General features: G+C 34.0%; 1 protein-coding gene across 1 annotated transcript in view; it reads left to right on the forward strand.

Moving 5' to 3' along the window:
- Positions 1-20,005, forward strand: part of lrp2a (low density lipoprotein receptor-related protein 2a) — a 90,501-nt gene that overhangs the window by 63,949 nt on the left and 6,547 nt on the right. The window contains exons 51-70 of the mRNA XM_042764459.1: positions 591-1,257; positions 2,841-3,011; positions 4,051-4,274; positions 5,842-6,019; positions 6,170-6,366; positions 7,647-7,892; positions 8,050-8,178; positions 10,143-10,262; positions 12,778-12,894; positions 13,141-13,257; positions 13,559-13,696; positions 13,991-14,113; positions 14,235-14,363; positions 14,474-14,605; positions 16,036-16,167; positions 16,977-17,120; positions 18,294-18,459; positions 18,585-18,713; positions 19,015-19,235; positions 19,309-19,488. Coding sequence (XP_042620393.1) covers positions 591-1,257; positions 2,841-3,011; positions 4,051-4,274; positions 5,842-6,019; positions 6,170-6,366; positions 7,647-7,892; positions 8,050-8,178; positions 10,143-10,262; positions 12,778-12,894; positions 13,141-13,257; positions 13,559-13,696; positions 13,991-14,113; positions 14,235-14,363; positions 14,474-14,605; positions 16,036-16,167; positions 16,977-17,120; positions 18,294-18,459; positions 18,585-18,713; positions 19,015-19,235; positions 19,309-19,488 — 3,660 coding nt within the window. The remainder of the gene's footprint in view (positions 1-590; positions 1,258-2,840; positions 3,012-4,050; positions 4,275-5,841; positions 6,020-6,169; positions 6,367-7,646; positions 7,893-8,049; positions 8,179-10,142; positions 10,263-12,777; positions 12,895-13,140; positions 13,258-13,558; positions 13,697-13,990; positions 14,114-14,234; positions 14,364-14,473; positions 14,606-16,035; positions 16,168-16,976; positions 17,121-18,293; positions 18,460-18,584; positions 18,714-19,014; positions 19,236-19,308; positions 19,489-20,005) is intronic.

Consider the following 20,005-nt stretch of genomic DNA (forward strand, 5'->3'; position numbering starts at 1 on the left):
TTTTTTTTTTTTTTTTTTTTTTTTTTTTTTTTGTGCAAGTGATGTGAGTGATAATTTAGGGTTATTATAGATAACTAAAACTAAAACCATTAAAAAACTTTTCTTACTTGAAATGAAATAAACTTCAAATTAATTATAAAATTACAATTTTAAATTATATATTTTTTTAATTAAAATAATTAAATAAAAATACAAAATCAAATAAACTTACTATAAATCAAATATAAAATAAAAATAAATAATAAGCTTATTTTATTTAAGATTTTTCCCATTTTCATTTAGTTTAACTTGATGCGCTAAAATAACTGAAACTAAAACTGAAATATTAAAATAAAATACATATTTTAAACAAAAACAACACAAAATTGCAACAAAATGATAACTATAAAATGTAACTACAATTAAAATGAAAACAGAATAAATAAAAATAAAAACTATAACAGTATCTCAATGATACTAAAATAACACATAAATTGCATTATACATTTAAATATTTTACATAACATTAAATATATTATTAACATCTTTACAAAATATATAATTGTCCTGAATGCACAGAAATTCGATTTTTTTTTGTTTTGTTGTCTCAGGCATCAATGAGTGCACAGACCCGTCCATGCACCACTGCGACCACAACTGCACCGACACGCCCACCAGCTTCATCTGCACCTGTCGCCACGGTTACCGCCTCATGTCCGACAACAAAACGTGCGACGATGTGGACGAGTGCTCTGTCAGGCCCAGCGTGTGCAGCCAGGTGTGCGAGAACACCGTGGGCTCGTACGTGTGCAAGTGTGCTCCAGGCTTCCTCCGCGAACCCGACGGACGCAGCTGCAGGCAAAACAGCAACATCAGCCCCTACCTGATCTTCAGCAACCGCTACTATCTGCGCAATCTGTCGACGGACGGCGAGGCCTACTCGCTCATTCTGCAGGGCCTCACCAGCGTGGTGGCGCTGGACTTCGATCAGGTGGACAGACGCTTGTACTGGATCGACGTGAGCCGGAGGGTGTTGGAGCGGATGTTCTTCAACGGGACGGGACGAGAGGTGGTGGTCAATGGGATTTTGCATGGGGAAGGCCTGGCGGTGGACTGGGTCGGGAGGAAGCTGTACTGGGTCGACAGCTTTCTCGACTGCATGAAAGTGTCGGAGCTGGACGGCCGGTTTGTGAGGAAGTTAGCAGAACACTGTGTGGATGCTAATAACACATACTGCTTCGAGAATCCCAGAGCCGTCGTTCTGCATCCAAAGTTTGGGTGAGTTTACCAGCGATGGAAGTCATTTTCAGAAGCGTAAGTTGGTGGACATTTGCACACTGCACAGCCCAAGCAGTGTCAGCTGCATACACTCTCAGAAAAAACATACAGAAGCTGTCACCGGGGTGGTACCTTTTCAACAGTTACAGAGAGTGCATATAAATGCCTTAAAGGTACATATTAGTATTTAAATGGTGCATGTTTGTACCTTTTTAAAAGTACTGCCCTAGTGACAGCTTTTGTGGCTTTTTTAATAAATTTGTTGGTGGGTCTGTTCTGATCATGAAAAAACAATGGTAAATGGAAACAATGAACTATAACCAACTATAAAAGCATGTGTAGAATGGGAAAGCGACATGAATTGGCTTAAACCTTTTTTAAAAAGGAGGAGAACTCATAGTTGACATCAAAGGCCTCACATTCCAGTCAAATTTTGCAGACTTTTGGTGCAAATTAGTTTGTCAGTCGGTAGAAGTGGGGAAATTAGACATGCCAAAATGGAAATTAATAAATAAAACTACACAAATGAATGTAATTAATATTATTATTAATAATAATAATAGTTGTTTTATTGAAATAAAATATATTCAATTTGTTTTGTAAATATAAAATATTTATATGTGTCTATATATATATATATATATATATATAATTATTAGTGCTGTCAAATGATTAATCACGATTAATCGCATCCAAAATAAAAGTTTTTGATTACATACTGTATGTATGTGTACTGTATATATTTATTATGTATATATAAATACACACACATACAGTATATATTTTGAAAATATTTACATGTATATACATTTATATATTTATATTCTTATAGTTTATATATATATATAAATATATTTAATATATAAACATAACATATTTTTTGGTACTTAAATGTATACATGCATGTGTTTGTAATTATATATACATAATAAATATACACAGCATACACGCATATATTATGTAACCAAAAACTTTTATTTTGGATGTGATTAATCGTGATTAATCATTTGACAGCACTAATAATTATTATTTATTATTCTTAATTTTATTTAAGTTATGTTTGGTATTATAAATCTATAATACTTACAAAAAAGTGAATTTAGATGTAATCAATTGTGTACATACTACGTGGAAACATTTCAAATTAGTTTGAACTTTTCTAAAAAAATGCTGTTCTTCTGAACTTTCTATTCATCAAGGAATTCCAGAAAAATATGAAGCAGCACAACAGTTTCCAACATTGATAATTATAATAAATGTTTCTTGAGCAGCAAATAAGCATATTAGTATGATTTCTAAAGGATCATGTGACACTGAAGACTGTAATGATGCAGAAAATTCAGCTTTGCATCACAGGAATAAATTACATTTTTAATATACAGTATATTGAAATAGAAAACAGTTATTTTATATTATAATAATATTTCACAATATTTTTACTGTATTTTTGATCAAATAAATGCAGATTTGGTAAGCAGAAGAGACAGTAACTTTTGAACAGCACTGTACAGTATGTGACCTTTACATTGCTGGAATCTGTTTAAGCTTCTATTTGTTTAATATCAAATATCATCTTTGTGCAGATACGTGTACTGGACTGACTGGGGAGACAAAGCCTTCATTGGACGTGTCGGGATGGATGGGAATAACAAGTCGGCCATCATCACTACTAAGATCGAGTGGCCCAACGGTCTGACTATTGACTACAGCAATGACAAGCTGTACTGGTCTGATGCTCACCTCAACTACATCGAGTAAGACCCCCTCACCTGTCACTGAGGGCACAATATTGAATTAGTGCACATCTAAATATGATATGTCATCAATGATTACGAAATGAATTAATCACAAATGATCAATATTTCTACAAATTAAGATTTGGTCGTTGCATCACAGGCTGATTTCCAACATTTTTAAGATGCTGTTTCAAGGAACCTCTAAATTATGCATTTACATTGCAATTTTAAACGTCACAAAAAACTTCACTTTTTGATTTTAAGGAAATTTTAATTTACTTTTGTACCAATGCTAAAGAATAATTGTAAGGTGTTATAATTATAAATGCAAACACTGAATGCATTTCAAACATTGAATGTTTTCTTAAAATTCAAACACTGAGATGTAGCCAGTGTTTGAAGTTAAAATAAATATTTATGCTAAATTTTAACATTTATTCTTATGATTATATATTTAGTTAATTATTATTTGCATTTTATCTTACTTTTTAAAACTTTTGTATGAATAATAATGAATAATTGTTAGAAAAATTAATATTCATTTTAATTTCAAACATTGAACAACTTTTTTGATTGATTTTACTTTCACACAAATAATAGAGAATAATCTTTAAAATATTGTCATTTAATAGTTTTAATTGCAAACTTAATGAATTTCACACATTAAATACGTCCTTAAAATCAAGCACTGAAATGTATAATTTTTTTTAATTCCATTAAATATTTGGAATATACTTACAGTCATTGTCTATTAATTTTTTGTTTTTTTATATGGTTAGTTGCATTTTATTTGCATTTATCCTTTTTTACATTACATGAATTAAGTATGATATGTCCCTTCATTTATCAACTTGATTAAAGTAATCACATTTAGCAATATTTGCTGACAAATCCCACAAGAGTAGATTTGGTCACTGCATCATTCAAACTGATTTTCAGCTTTGTTTTTACCATTTTTAGGATGCTTTGTCATGATTAATTGTGCAGGTTGTTTCATTGCATTATTATTTACACAGAATGAGCATTAAACATGATTAAAATGGTTCTGTCTCCTCAGATTCTCTGATCTGGATGGGAATCACAGGCACACTGTGTACGACGGCATCCTGCCGCATCCTTTCGCGATCACGGTGTTCGAGGAAAGCGTGTACTGGACGGACTGGAACACACGCACAGTGGAGAAGGGCAACAAATACAACGGCTCAGGACGGGAAGCACTCGTCAACACCACCCACCGACCGTTCGACATCCACGTGTGCCATCCCTACCGCCAGCCCATAGGTGAGCCCAGGACAGCGTAACCCGAGCAGGACGTGGTCATTATCTCGCAGCAGATCACTATCACTTCCTTTAAACGTCCACAGAGGCACTTAAGGGTCTCTGCCAATATTTACACAGTCTGACACACTGTCTTTTCTCAGAGACAGGAAAGACTAAACTCTTTATCATTGCTGTAATGGCCAGGACAGGTAGTTTAAGCCCTTTAGAAACAGGAGCTACACCTACAGTACATGATCTGCAGCCACATCCTGGTTTTTTGTAAGAGGATATCGTCAAACTTAGTGGTTTTCAACTGACTACAAAATTTACTTTGGGCAACAAGTGACAACCCAATTCAGTTCCACATACAAAAATCCTGGAATGTATTTTAATTTCAAAGATTAAATAACTACATTAAATAAAATTAATTTATAATTTTCTTACAATTATTCTCTATTATGTGTACAAAAGTAAATAAAAATGTTCTTGGATTTAAACATTCGAAATTAAAATAAATATAAATGTATAATATTCTTACAATTAATCCTATGATTATACGCTTAGGTAATTATTATTTGCATTTATTTGATCATTTGCTTATTTATTATTCTTATTGTGTTTTTATTTTTGATTCTAAGGGCTTTTTACATACAAAAGTGTTGAATAATAACGGTGATCATAAGAGAAATTATAAATATTTTATTATTATTTTAAATAATGTTATTATTTTATTGCAAACATTGAAAACAATTCAAATATTAAGTCAAATGTAGTGCTAGATTTTAAGGCCATTTTTATTTACTTTTGTACAAATAATATAGAATAATCATAAGAATATTATACATTAATATTTATTTTAATTGCAAACATTGAATGCATCTCAAACACTGAGTTTATTGAATGTTTCCAGTGTTTGAAATTAAAATAAATATTCACTTATAATAATCTAAGAATTATTATTCTCTATCATTCATATATAAGTAAATAAAATGTTCTTAAAATCCAAACAATGAAATGTGTTTTTTTTTTTGGAATTACAATAAATATTTGTTTATAATATTCTTATTCTTATTCTCTATTATTCATACAAAATTAAATCAAACACTGGAATTTATTTAATGTGTGAAATTTAAATTAATTTGTAAAATTCTTAGAATTATTCTTATGATTATATGTTTAGTTACTTATTATTTGCATTTATTTTAGTATTTGTTTATCTATTATTCTTATTTTTATTCTAAGGACTTTTTATACTAATAATAGGTAATAATTGTTAAAAAACATCGAATAAATTTAGATTAATATAGATATAATATAGAACAATATAGAACAATCTTAAAATTAAGTTTACATTTTTTTTTTTTTTTTTTTTTTTTGCAAACATTAAAGCATATCAAAAACTGAAATGTACTCAAATTTAAATTTGAAATTTAAACAAATGTTCATAATATTCTTACAGTCATTGTCTATTACTTTTGTGGTTACGGTTATGATATGGTTAGTTGCATTTTATTGTTTACATTTATCCTTTTTTTTTGTTTGTGAGCCACTGGTATAGTCTCACTCACACTATATCTTTCCCCTGTAGTGACGAATCCCTGCGCGGTCAATAACGGAGGCTGTTCTCACCTTTGTCTCCTGCGAGCCGGAGGTCAGGGTCACACCTGCGAGTGTCCTGATCACTTTCTTACCGTGCAGATAGGGGGCGCCGCACGCTGTCTGCCCATGTGCTCCAGCACGCAGTACAGATGCGCAGACAATGAACGGTTAGTGTCTCCATGCACACACTTCTTGAGTCAGGCTCTGTTCCAAAAGCCTAGTGAGCTGCCTTGGTGTATAGTGCCTACATAGATAGCTGCCTTCTAAGCGAGCATCCTAACTGAAATGGTACCTTTGATATGTTTTTTTTTTTACAGCTGTATCCCTATCTGGTGGAAGTGTGACGGTCAGCGAGACTGCAGAGATGGCTCGGATGAACCCTCCACGTGTCCCGTCCGTCACTGCAGACTGGGTCAGTTCCAGTGTAATGACGGAAACTGCAGCAGCCCGCACTTCCTGTGCAACTCTAATCAGGACTGTCCCGATGGGTCGGATGAAGACACGGTGCTGTGTGGTATGGAAAAACTAATATCATGTCAGTGTCTGCAGTGATGCCGGTGATGTGGCCCAGTAGTTCAAAAACTGTGCATGAAGCTATAAGGTTGTAGGTTTGAACCCCATAATAACATCTAGTAATAAACAGCAGTTTTTACTAAAACATTGTATCATATGAAGAAACAAGATGCAGAGACTTTTGTGATCAATCTTGAGTGATAATGCCAGTGTTATTTTAGTATTATTTATGCAATATTATAGTATTTATAAATATTTTGATTTAGCTTCTATTTTTTGTATTTTTTTTTCTTTTAAAAATTTGCTTTTGGCATTTATATTTAGTCAATTCTTTTTTTTTTTACAGTTGTCATGGCAACATTTGTAGTTTTTCATGTAATGTTTATAAAAAAATTAATATTTCCTTAAAATCCAAACACATAAATGTATTCAATGTTTGAAATTATTCATATACCACTATAGTATTTATTTTTATATCACTATAGCTTTTATTTTGTATTTTCAGTTTTATATAGATTTTTCATTTAATTTTATTTTTCATTGTAATTTTATTTTAGTTTAAGTTACTTAATGTTCTTTCATTTTTTAAATATTTGTATACTGCTTTAATTTATTTTTTATTTCAGTTTTAGTTTTCTAAATTTTTCTACTTCTACTTAAACTTACTTCAGTTAGTTGCCAAGTCAACATTTATGATTTTCGTTTTTCCATGTAATATTTACATTTAATTTAATTTCAAAACATTTAGTATGTGCTTAAAATCAAACACTGATTTTTATTTCAACTTTATTTCAACAAAAAAAATATTTTTATTAGTTTTACTTTTATTTTTAGTTAACAAAAACAACAGTGCTGCAGTGTTATTTTAGTGTCATTGAGATACTACTATCGTAGTATTTTTAACATTTTTAATCTGTTTTTTTGTTTGTTTTTGTTTTCGGTATTTCTAGTCATTTCAAGTCTAGTTCTTATATATATGTGTGTGTGTGTGTGTGTGTGTGTGTGTGTGTGTGTGTGTGTGTGTGTCTGTGTGAGTCAGTTTTAGTTATTTTAGTACATCACGTCAAACTAAGCATCACCTAGATGAAATAAAAAGTTTTTTTCATTTTATTTCAATGAGCTTTTATTGTATTTGAGGTAACAAATATATTTTAAAGGATTTAATTTTAGTTACAGTTTTAGTTTAAGTTTAACTTGAAAAACACTGCCATTCTGCCATTTGCTTTTGGCTGTTGCTGTTTTGTGTTCAGAAATGCATCTTCCTCTCTTTCTGTACATCAGCCACCCATCAGTGTGAGTCTCATCAGTGGCAGTGTGCCAATAAGCGCTGCATCTCTGGGGCCTGGCAGTGCGACGGGGAGAACGACTGCGGCGACGGCTCCGACGAGGATCCCGCCCACTGCTCCAGCAGGACCTGCAGACCCGGACAGTTCAAGTGCAGGAACGGCCGATGCATCCCTGAGAGCTGGAAATGTGACGTGGACGATGACTGTGGCGACAACTCCGACGAGCCCATCGACGAATGCAGTGAGCTGCTGCCTCATTACAGCATTATAATGCATTTGTGTTGTTGTTTAATTAGTTTAAATTAGAGGAAAAAAAGGTATGCAGTATGAAGTGAAATGAAATCTCTTTTCTCAGTATTTTTTGTTGTTGTTTGTCATCTGTGTGATGTGGTTTGCAGTGGGTCCGGCGTACAGATGTGACAATCACACAGAGTTTGACTGCAGGACAAACTACCGCTGTGTTCCTCTGTGGGCCGTGTGCAACGGACACAACGACTGCAGGGACGACAGCGACGAACAGAACTGTGGTGAGACATCAAACATCACACGACTGAAAACATGACTACATACTACATAACATAAAAGTAGTAATGTTAAAATTAATAATAAATCATATTTAAACATTTAAAATTACTATATATATATATATTTTTTTTTAAATGTATTACATGACTGAAAACCTGAAAACATGATTCAGGGTTAGCAGTGCTTGCTTACAACTAAAAAAGTGGATATTTATTAATAATATAGTAAAGTAATAGTAAAAGTACTAATATTAGAATGATGAAAAAATTTTAAATTAATAAACAAAAATGACTCTGTATGACCATTTTTATTCAGAAACAGATATTAAATATTAATTGTAGATATTAAAATTATTTTAATCTAACTAAATCTAGCGTTCTAATAAACCTGGCATTATAAATTTTGAATATTGATGGCTCTGAGATTAATTGCTTTGGATAAAAGTGTCTACTAAATGTAAATATAAATTAAAATATAAAATAAAAACATTTTAAATTAAGGATTATATTATTATATTATAAGATTTTATTTTAAGGATAAGGATTATTATTCAAAACATGACTCAGTGTATCATAAAAATAGTAAAGTAATATTTGAATTAATAATATTAAATAAAAAAAGAATAAAAAGTAGAAAATTATTAGAAAAAAAATTATTAAATCATTATAGTGATCCATTTGCTAAAAATAGGCTGCAAAAATCTATTTGTGCCTTATCTGGCTTTTAGTTTTTTGTATATTAACATAAAAAAACATTTATTTATTTTTTATTTGTTAGGAAATTGGGAGTTTTTTAAATTGTCTTTTTTATTAAGAGTTAAATATAAGCCTATGCAATGCTCACTTTTTGAGAAAAAACTATCAACAACTGAGTCCCATCCTACATTTTTTCTTGTTCGATAAGCCATTTCACTCAGAAAAACACCAAAAAGTTTCCATTTCATGCTGACTTCAATAAAATGTACTAAAATAACTAAAATCACATTCAGTGATTGAAAATCTTCCCACATCACCTTTAAATTTCAGTCCAATTCAGTAAGATGATGTGAGTGATGTGTTTGTGTGTCATGATGGATTGAAATCATGAGGAGTTATTGGTCCTCTCACGCTCCAGCGCTACATTAGTGAGTGTTAGTTCAGTCTGTCTGTGATGGACGGGCCCTCGGTGACCCTTCCTTCTGTCTGGGGTCACACCACTGATTCATGTGTGTTGGGTATGTCTGTGTCAGGCACCGGCGTGTGAGCAGTTGTGATTATTGTTTCAGGAAAGATTGAGAGGTTTTTACTCCAATTTTACTGGTCAGTTGTCAGTAATCTGACCGATGTACAGAAAACACACACACACACACGCACACACACACACACACACACACACACACACACACACACACACACACACACACACACGTAGCCTCAGTTCTCCCAGGTCTTATCAGCTCCTTCTCGCACCACTAGTGTCCTCCTGCACAGAGAGAGAAGAGATCACCCTAATCTGACTGAGTGTGTTTGTTCATCTCCTCCTCTTCCTTCCTTTCCTCTGTCCACCGTAATGTGCATATTTTCTGCCTCATTACCTCCAATCCTCTCATTTTCTCCTTCCTCTTAATTTTCTTGTCCTCTTGTCTCACTTTCTCTTTTTTTCTCGTCTCATTGTCTCTTCTCATGGCATTCATTCTGCTTTATTTTTATCATTTTACCTCGTTTTGTCTCCTCTCTTCTCATTTACTCATTACCTTTTTTCACCCTCATCTCATTATATCTCACCTTTTCTCCTCTCTTCCCATTTTCTCATCTCTTCTCATCTAATCTCACCTCTCCTCATCTTCTCTCTTTTTAAGTTCTATTGTTTTTCTTCTCTTCTTGTCTATTTTTTTTTCAACTCTGCATTCTTCATGCAGGTCTTAAAAAGTCTTAATGCAAATTTTTTTGGTTTAATGTTAGCTTTTGTGTCTGTGTTGTGTTTGCAGAGGAGTTGACCTGTGAGCCGGCGGGTGATTTCCGCTGTGATAACCACCAGTGCATCCCCCTGCGCTGGCGCTGTGATGGAGACAGTGACTGCAGCGACGGATCTGACGAACGTAACTGCGGTGAGTAGCAGCAGTCTGACCTCTCAGGTTCAGTAAGTTCAATATAAAAAGTGCAAGAAGCAAGAGAGTTCACTAAAAGTCATTATTTACTCCCCCTTGTGTGGTTCAGTCATACAAATTGGATTTAATTAATTAAATTTAATTATCCTGGATACCCATTTAATGAAAGTTAATGAGGACTTGGCCTGTCAAGCTTCAAAAAAGCAATAAAACTCCATATAAATATCATAAATTGTCCATTTAACTCTCATGTAGCTCTCAGTGCATTTAGTGCTTGAGGTTTAACGTTGACATGCATGAACCAATGATACATACAGGGCAAGATATTCTGTGAAAATTGATTAAAAGTGATAGTTCACACAAAAATGAGAATTCTTCATCATTTCTTTCCTCTCAACTTGTTCCAAACCTGTATGCATTTTTTTCTTATGCTGAACACAGAAGAAGATATTTTGAAGAGTTTCTAGTTTCTGGTCCCCATTGACTTCCACAGTATTTTTTCCATAGTATGGGGTGCAGCAACTATTTGGTTACCAACACTCTTCAGAATATCTTCTTTTGTGTTCAAAAGAAGAAAGAAACTTTTTGGAATGACATGAGGGTGAGTAAATAATGACAGAATTTTCATTTTTGGGTGAACTATCCCTTTAAATTTTGATTTGCTCATTACATAAAGCTATTGCATGGCTTTCTAAAGACTTGGTATACAATATACAAATCATATACAAAAAACTACTTTTATTCTGCTTATTTGACGTGCTGGAGCTTAAAAAAGAATGGCTCAGATAACATCCTTTAACATTTTACCTTCTCTGTGTTTAAAATGACATGAGGGTGAATACATTATCGCTGGATGAACTGTTCCTTTAATAAGACAGAAAGACTCCTGTAGACTTGCCTTACTAAAGAAACAGTAACCGTAAAGACAAAGATGAAGGGATTGAGAGGAACAAATTGAATAGGTGGAGAGCGTGGAGGAGATGATGTGATGGCAGACAAGGTGCTGTGAGGTGTGAAAGGTTGACGAATGGTCTGCGCTGAACCTCGGAGCTGCATGTTGAAAGAAGCGCTGATTTTTTCAGCACTTTTCTCCTCCCTGCAGAAGAGCTGTAGGGGTGGTGAACGCGGGTCACTCCCCTGATGAATTCAGCTATGAGCTCACCTCTCAAAAACAGCCCTAAAGAGCAAGATGTATCTCATCAGTCTGTCCTGTGACACCTGATCACCCCCTCATCTGTGTCTCATCTTTTATTTGTTTTACTGAAAATGTTCAGGTGGTGTGTCAGCTGCATTTTGGCCCTTATAAAAACTGTGTGAAGCACCTCTGTTCACAAGATGTATTTATGCATTCTGATTATGCTATTTTTTTAAATTATTGGTTAATGCAGACAAGTGACAGATGCACATCTTAGGAAATTGCACCACATCCTTGCTGAAAAAAACCAGCAAGCAAAAACTTGTTTGCTGGTCTTAGCTGGTTTAATCTGGTCTTCCAGCCCTTGCTAAACTGATTTAACCTTATTTAACTAAGCAGGTTGCTGTTCTCCCATCATCACCAGAAAAAAACACTGCCAAAAACCACTTTAAAACCAGCCAATGGACCAGTCTGCCCTTGTGAAAATAAAGTGTTCATAACTGTATTGAATGTACAATACATTTGTAAAATTACGATTTGGCCATCCAAGATGTAGATGAGTTTGTTTCTTCATCAGACCAGATTTGGAGAAATGTAGCATTGCATCACTTGCTCACCAATGGATCCTCTGCAGTAAATGGGTGCCGTCAGAATGAGAGTCCAAACAGCTAATAAAAACATCACAATAATCCACAAGTAATCCACACCACTCCAGTCCATCAGTTAACATTGTGTGAAGTGAAAATCTGCGTTTTTATAATAAACAAATCCATCGTTAAGACTTTTTTAACGAGTTCTCTGTCCATGATATTGGTTCCTTCAGTATGAGTCAGAAGAGAAATATGCACAGATCAAGCACTGTTTACAAGCTAGAACAGTCCAGAACTGTGGATTTTGATGTGAGAGGGCAACAGGAGATGGACTTTTTCACTGGAGGAAGCGTTATTATGGATCAGAAGCAACCATTTAAAGTTAAAAACCTCTTAATTATGGATTTTTTTTCTTAAAAACATGCAGCTTTTTGCTTTAAAAGACATTAACTGATGGACTGGAGTGGATTACTTGTGGATTATTGTGATGTGTTTATCAGTTGTTTGGACTCTCATTCTGACGGCACCCATTCACTGCAGAGCATCCATTGGTGAGCAAGAGGTGCAATGCTACATTTCTCCAAATATGTCCTTACAAAGAAACAAACTCATCTACATCTTGAATGGCCTGACGGTGAGTGAATTTTCAGCAAATTTTCATTGTAGTGAAACTAACACCCCTCTCTTGTGGTGAAATCACAGTGTCACAGCCTCTTTGGGCTTATTGCTTTATTTGCTTTGTATGTATGTATATGTGTGTCTGATTGACACGCTTCTTATGCATCCGCAGCCCCTCGTCCGTGCACAGAGAGCGAGTACCGCTGTGACAACCTGCACTGCATCCCTGACCGCTGGGTTTGTGACCATGACAATGACTGCGAGGACAATTCTGACGAGAGAGACTGCGGTGAGTGAAAGAAAAGGAGAGACAGCAGAAAGGAAAGGCCATCAAAAGAGGGATGGAGAGAGCCTTGGCACTTGCCACCATGTTCAACATCATAATACAGTCTTTTTATTACAGATTGGTCCTCAGTGGGTGATATCTCAATGCAATTGTGTGCCTGGATACCTTGTGAATGACTTAAAGGAAGTGTGCATAATTCATTCTCCGTGGCGTATTGAAAGAAATTCTTTGTTGATGAATGTGTTTCAGAGCTGCGGTCCTGTCACCCGGGTTACTTCCAGTGTGGTAGCGGCCACTGCATCGCTGAGCGCTTCAAATGCGACGGCAATGCTGACTGTCTCGACTTCACTGATGAAAGCTCCTGTCGTGAGTGTGCCATGTTTTTTTTTTTCTTTTTTTTGATTTATTTAAATTCTGAGACAGGTAACCAGAAGATAGCTGTGAGTTATAATGCAGCACCCTCTAGAGTCCAAAAGTGTTGTGCATCCACTGGCATGGAAATTAAGGAATATCTTGTCCTGGAAAACTCATTGGAAATTTTACATTTTGATTAAGGATTATGAAGACAAGCGTCAAAAGCGGCAAAGTCACTGAATGTTGAATGCAATGGTAGTCACTTCCCATTTCTGTTTATGTTGACTTTGAGCTGTATGTGTGCATATTTCAGCCACACGCTACCCGAACAGCACCTACTGTCCACCCTTCCTGTTTGAGTGCAAGAACCACGTGTGTGTGCAGCAGCACTGGATATGTGACGGAGATAACGACTGCGGGGATAATTCAGATGAAGAACTGCATCTCTGCTGTGAGAAACACATCTATCTATCTATCTATCTATCTATCTATCTATCTATCTATCTATCTATCTATCTATCTATCTATCTATCTATCTATCTACTGATCAAGTTATCAATCTACACCTCCATCTACCCATCATTATATAGATCTTGTATTATCTAAAACATCATCTTTGTAAACCTTATTTTTCTAATATAATTTGTATAATATACATCAGGTAAATAACCAAGTAAAATCCAACTTTTGGCATTTTAGATGTGGAACAAAATGCAAAAAAACGTCATGTTTCTTGTCTCCTCAGTGGACATCTCATGTGATCCTCCGTTCCGTTTCCGCTGTGATAACACCCGCTGCATCTACAGTCACGAGCTCTGCAACTCTATAGATGACTGCGGTGATGGAACCGACGAGAGGCCGGAGCATTGTGAGGAACAGTTAATAGATTATGTTAAACATATGTAGTATTCACCTAATTATACCTTTTTAATTACCTAAATTCTATCGACAATAGTAAAGCACCTTGTTTTATGTGAATGGTTCCTCAGGTGTGACTCCCACTCATGGGCCCTGCTCTGCAGACGAGTATAAATGTGGGAACGGTCAGTGCATTCCTCTGCAGTACGTCTGTGATGACTATGACGACTGTGAAGACCAGACCGATGAACTCGGCTGCTGTGAGTTTTGAACAAAAGTGGATGAAACTCCAAGAAGGACTTAAAGCTTAGAGGACTAGATCCTGTTTTTCTGCACGTCTTTGTAACATTTCTTCGTCTGTCTCTTTTAGACTATGGCCACGGGCGCACATGCAGTGAGAATCTGTGTGAGCATAACTGCACGGATTTGTCAACCGGGGGCTTTATTTGCTCCTGTAGAACTGGATATAAACCCAACCCGGAGGACAAGAACACCTGCGATGGTTTGTGAATCATCTGAATACTTTCTTTATTAGAAGACCTCAATATTTACAGTAAAACTGGCTTACAGTGGCACTCCAGAAGCCAGTCAGAGCAACAGACACTCAAGACGACACTCAAACCCAAGTCAAGCCACATTTATCTGTATAGCACTTTATAAAATACAGATTTTTTCAAAGCAGTTTCACTGAGATAAACAGGAAAATAACACTTGCGAAATTCAGCAAAAATAAAAAGACTTTAATTTTAGCTGTAAAGAACACTTCAGAAGGCAGTTATCAATATTTAGCTCCGATTAGTTCAAAAACAGTGTCAATGTTGCAAAGTTCAACAATTATGAAAAAAAAATCAATTCAGCTATAAGCAGCTCTACAGATACAATAGTATCATTATTTAGTATAACTGAGATACTATTATAGTTTTTATTAATATTTTGAATTCGATTTTTTTTTTTTCGATTTTGCATTTTAATGGTCACTTTAGTTAAAGCTTTTTTTTTTATTATGTATTATATATATATATATATATATATATATATATATATATATATATATATATATATATATATATATATAGTTATAGTTATTTTAGTACATCAGGTTAAACTAAATTAAAATGACAAAGTGTTGCGGCAACTGAAATAATAATAAAAAAAAGTTGTAGTGTTTTTTGTATTTTATTGTATTCCAGTGTACATGGCATGCAGGAAAAAAATAGTAGGCTAAATCATGCTCACAATTTACTAATTAATTTCCTCGATTTGCTAAATCATGCACACGATTTATAAATCAAGTGAACGAATTAGTAAATTGTGCGCATGATGTAGCAAATCGAGGGAATGAATTTGTAAATTGTGCGATTGATTTAGCAAATCAAGGGAACGAATTTGTAAATTGTGTGCATTATGTAGCAAATCGAGGGAGCAAATTTGTAAATTGTGTGCGAACTAATTTGTAAATTGTGTGCATGATTTAGCAAATCGAGGGAGCAAATTTGTAAATTGTGTGCATGTCTTAGTACATCAAGGGAATAAATTGGTAAATTGTGCGCACAATTTATTTATTTTTTCTTGCTTGTCATGTGCGGGGCTCTGTACCAGTAAACATTTGTTTTATTTCATGTAACGAAAATGTTTTTGTATGGTTTTAGTTTTAATTTTAGTTTTAGTTGACTATAATAACCCTAGATTCAGTTCACTGACAGTATCGATGATGAAAAATTCCTCAGTCATGAAACAAATTTGATTCAGCTATAAACCAGTGCTACAGAAAACTAGTGATATATTTTTCCTTTATTCTGTCCTTTGCATGGACACTTTTCTATCTGCATGAACGCAACACAAGAAGTGTGTTCTTGTATAATGTTACCACAACGTTATGAACTGAAATGCTTCCTGTATGTATAATGTGAGGTGTTTCCTGCCCATCTGCAGATGTGAACGAGTGTGAGATTTACGGGACGTGTCCACAGCTGTGCAGGAACACTAAGGGCAGTTATGAATGTTTCTGCGCTGAAGGGTTTCGATCAGTGGGAGAGCAGCCGGGAGTCGAATGCGCCGCTGAGGGTGAGGCCTGTGGTTTATTATTTCTCTCTTTTTTACCTTTTTACCTCCTGCTCTTCCTTTATAATATTTTTTCTTTCTCTGTTTCTTGGATATCTGCCTCTTTTACCATTGTCATATTTAGCATTCTATTTAAAATAATAAAAAATGCTACATTATAATTTTCCTGCATTTTAAGATATCGTCTTAAGGCCAGTTTCAAGCAGCGTTACATGTGTCCTTCAGGGAGAAGGCAATCCCATAATGCACTGCGGCAAGCTCAACTGAAAAAAAAAAAAAGATGAGAGAAACGTTAATTACAAATATAAATATTTCATTTTAAATATAAATATAATTTATTCAGTGCTGAGTATAAAAAAATCAGAATGACTGGAATTTTTTTTTTTTTGCGATCAAATGCTTATTAAAAGGAATGGAACAACAAAATATTACAAAGCATGTCAAAAAATGACTGAAAATTGACAATTTTATCCAATATTTGTATGTTTAACGTTATAAACTTTCATTTTCTAGTATAATTCGAATGGCATATCAGATATAACGCAATAAAATGCAACTTTTCACTTTCAAACCAAGCAGCTTTGTGTTGGTCAAACCTAAATGGGGAAATCTTTTACCCTTATGCAATATTTCTGAGTGTGTAAATTCCTATTTATCCATCACTGGTTTTTGCCTGTGATAATTCAACAAACAATGGTAAATATGATCAAACCTGTAGCAATGCAAGTCACTAGGCTTTAACGTCACAATTTAACGTGTCACTTTCTCACTTTTCTGTTGTTTGTGTTGCTCTCTGTGTCTTTTTTTCTCAGGAAATCCTCCCGTCTTGTTATTGCCTGATAACGTGCGGATCCGTCGTTTTAATCTCTCATCGGAGCTGTACTCAGATTATGTGGATAATGCAGAGCACATTCAGGCACTGGACTACCTGTGGGACCCAGAAGGCCTCGGTCTAAGTAAGACGATATTCACGGGATATCCCATCTAATATGACATATATGTTTAATGTTTTTAGGCAGATGCAGCACAGGGAAGCATAATTTGCACCACAATAAAGCAGAACTATGGTTATTTTGGTATTATTTATATACTACTGTAGTACTTATTCATCTTTTGAATTTATTTTTGTATTTTATGTCAGTTTTTTTATATCAGTTTTCATTTTAATTTTAATTTTAATAACTTTATTTCCTTTTATCGTTATTATTTTATTTTCTATTTAGCTTTAATTTATTTTTATTTGTTTTGGTATTATAATTTTTTTTACCTCAACTTAAATTTATTTAAGTACTTTAGTACCTCAATTTAAACAGCATTTTATTTAATTTTTTTACATTTTCATTTAAGTTTTAAGGTTAAGTTTCCATTTTATATATGTATTATATTTTATTTCAGCTTTCAGCTTCATTTAATGAAAAAGATTTTTTAATAATTTTAGTTAAAAATAATAACATTTAGCGTAGATGTTTTTGTATTATTTATATACTATTATAGTTATTATTAATATTTTGCTAATTATTAATAGCTTTTATTTTTGCATATTCAGTTTTAGTTTTAGAAACTTTGTTATTGCCTTTTGTCCTTTTTATAATTTTTTTTATTTTTCTATTTGTTTTTGTTTGTTTGTTTATGTATTTGTTTTAAGTAATTTCAGCACTTCAACTTAAACTTACTTTATTTCATTTAGTTGCAACATTTAAATTTTTAATGTTTAAGTTAAGGTTTTCATCTAATATTTATATTTTATTTTATTTCAATTAACAATTATTATTATTATTATTATTATTATTATTATTATTATTATTATTATTATTATTTTTAGTTTTAGGTTAACAATAACAACACTGAGCAAAACATGAAGTTTCTGGAAATTTAAAAAATCCAGTTAATTTTCTGTAGAGATATTTTGGTTCTACTTAAAGCTTGTAATAGTGCACTTCATCTCGGAGCTGTTTGGTTTGGTTTGTGACTTGAACTCTTTACTCAAGAATGTTTTGAAATTCCTCCCAAACCAACCAAAGTTCCTGAAAACACGATCACTGATGCACTGTTGTATTACTGTGTTTCTGTAAGCAGGTTATGAAAGCAAACTGAAGCATAATTTGACATTTCTGCAAATGATTCTGCAGGTATAGTGTACTGGACAGTGTTGGGACGAGGCTCAGAGTTCGGTGCGATTAAGAGGGCCTACATGACCACGTTTGATGACCACGGAAATAATCCTGTAAAGGAGGTGGACCTGAACCTCAGATACATCTCCAGCCCTGACGGCATCGCTGTGGACTGGATTGGAGGGTGCGTGAAACACTTCTCTAAACTTTACAGTTCTTGAGCTCTGATGCAGATTGTCCAGCTGGTTACTGGGACAGTACCAGAGAAATAAAAAGTCCTTCTGCTATGTGTTTTGTCTTTTCCATTAGCCATATTTACTGGACAGATGCTGGCACTAATAGAATCGAAGTGGCAAAACTGGATGGACGTTACAGAAAGTGGTTAATTCACAGCGATCTTGATCAGCCTGCCTCTATTGTGGTCAGTCCTAGTCTAGGGTAAGAATATGAATATATAACTACTCCTTTGAGATTAAAATACTGTATATTAAATTATATATTTACTGTATTTTGGGATAAAAATACATTTTTTTTGTGATTTTTAGGTCTGGAAAAGTCATTGTAATAAAATTAAAACATCTTAAAAATAAAAAAAATCTTAAGCATTTATCTAATGATCATAAAACAACAAAATATAATTGAAAATTCATTGATTATAAAGTGTGAGAACTCCGATTCTTCAAAACTCATACTGTTGTTGTCAATAATGAGGATTATTTTGTGCATGTATATGTTATAGTAAGATGTTCTGGTCCGACTGGGGCAGAAAGCCCAAGATTGAGACAGCGTGGATGGATGGGCAGCACAGAGAGGTGCTGTTAGATGAAGATCTGGGCTGGCCTACTGGCTTAGCTTTGGACTACCTGAATGAAAACCGCATCTACTGGTGTGACTCAAAAGAAAACATTATTGAATCGATGAAAGCGGACGGAACAGACCGGCAAATAATCATATCAGGAGGTGAGACATCAGAGAAATACATCCAAAAACAGCTTTTGATTGGCCGATGTTCTCACGTTTGTTGTTATTACAGACATCGGTCACCCCTACAGTCTGGATGTGTTCGAGGGACACGTGTACTGGACGACTAAAGAGAAGGGAGAAGTGTGGAAAAAAGATAAGTTTGGTAAAGGAGACAAGGTGAAGGTGTTGACCATAAACCCCTGGCTGACTCAAGTACGCATCTACCAGCAGCAGCGACACAACCGCTCGGGTGAGACCGGGAATCCAATACATTACTACACTGAGCTGTGTCAAGTGAAACAAATATTACATTATATTCTAGTATGAATAGTTTTATGTCACGATATAGTTATTTTTTGCTTTAGTTAAATTTAGTGAAAACATTGCTGTGTTAAAGCCTATATTTGGATAATTCATTGTATAAAATACTACACAAATAAGGTAGTTCATTTTCATAACATCTCATTTATTTCCCCATTTTTATATATTTCTGATGGAATATTATTTTTTAGAAATGTATGAATTATGAATCAGTCAGTATTTAATACCTGATTTACAAAAAAGACTTTAAAAATCAACATTATAAAATGCATAGTTATGAACCTTAATTCTGGTTTTTAGTGCCTTCTTTTTATCTTTTAATATAATATTTTAACTGGGATATGCTACGTATATTAATTATTTTGGTTTTAGTGCCTTTCTTATAATATTTTCCTTTTCAAATTTTATATTGAAAAATAAAAATTAAGGCACTAATTTGATCAAAA

Source organism: Cyprinus carpio, chromosome A9, assembly GCF_018340385.1.
Source record: "Cyprinus carpio isolate SPL01 chromosome A9, ASM1834038v1, whole genome shotgun sequence".
NCBI classification, from domain to species: Eukaryota; Metazoa; Chordata; class Actinopteri; order Cypriniformes; family Cyprinidae; genus Cyprinus; species Cyprinus carpio.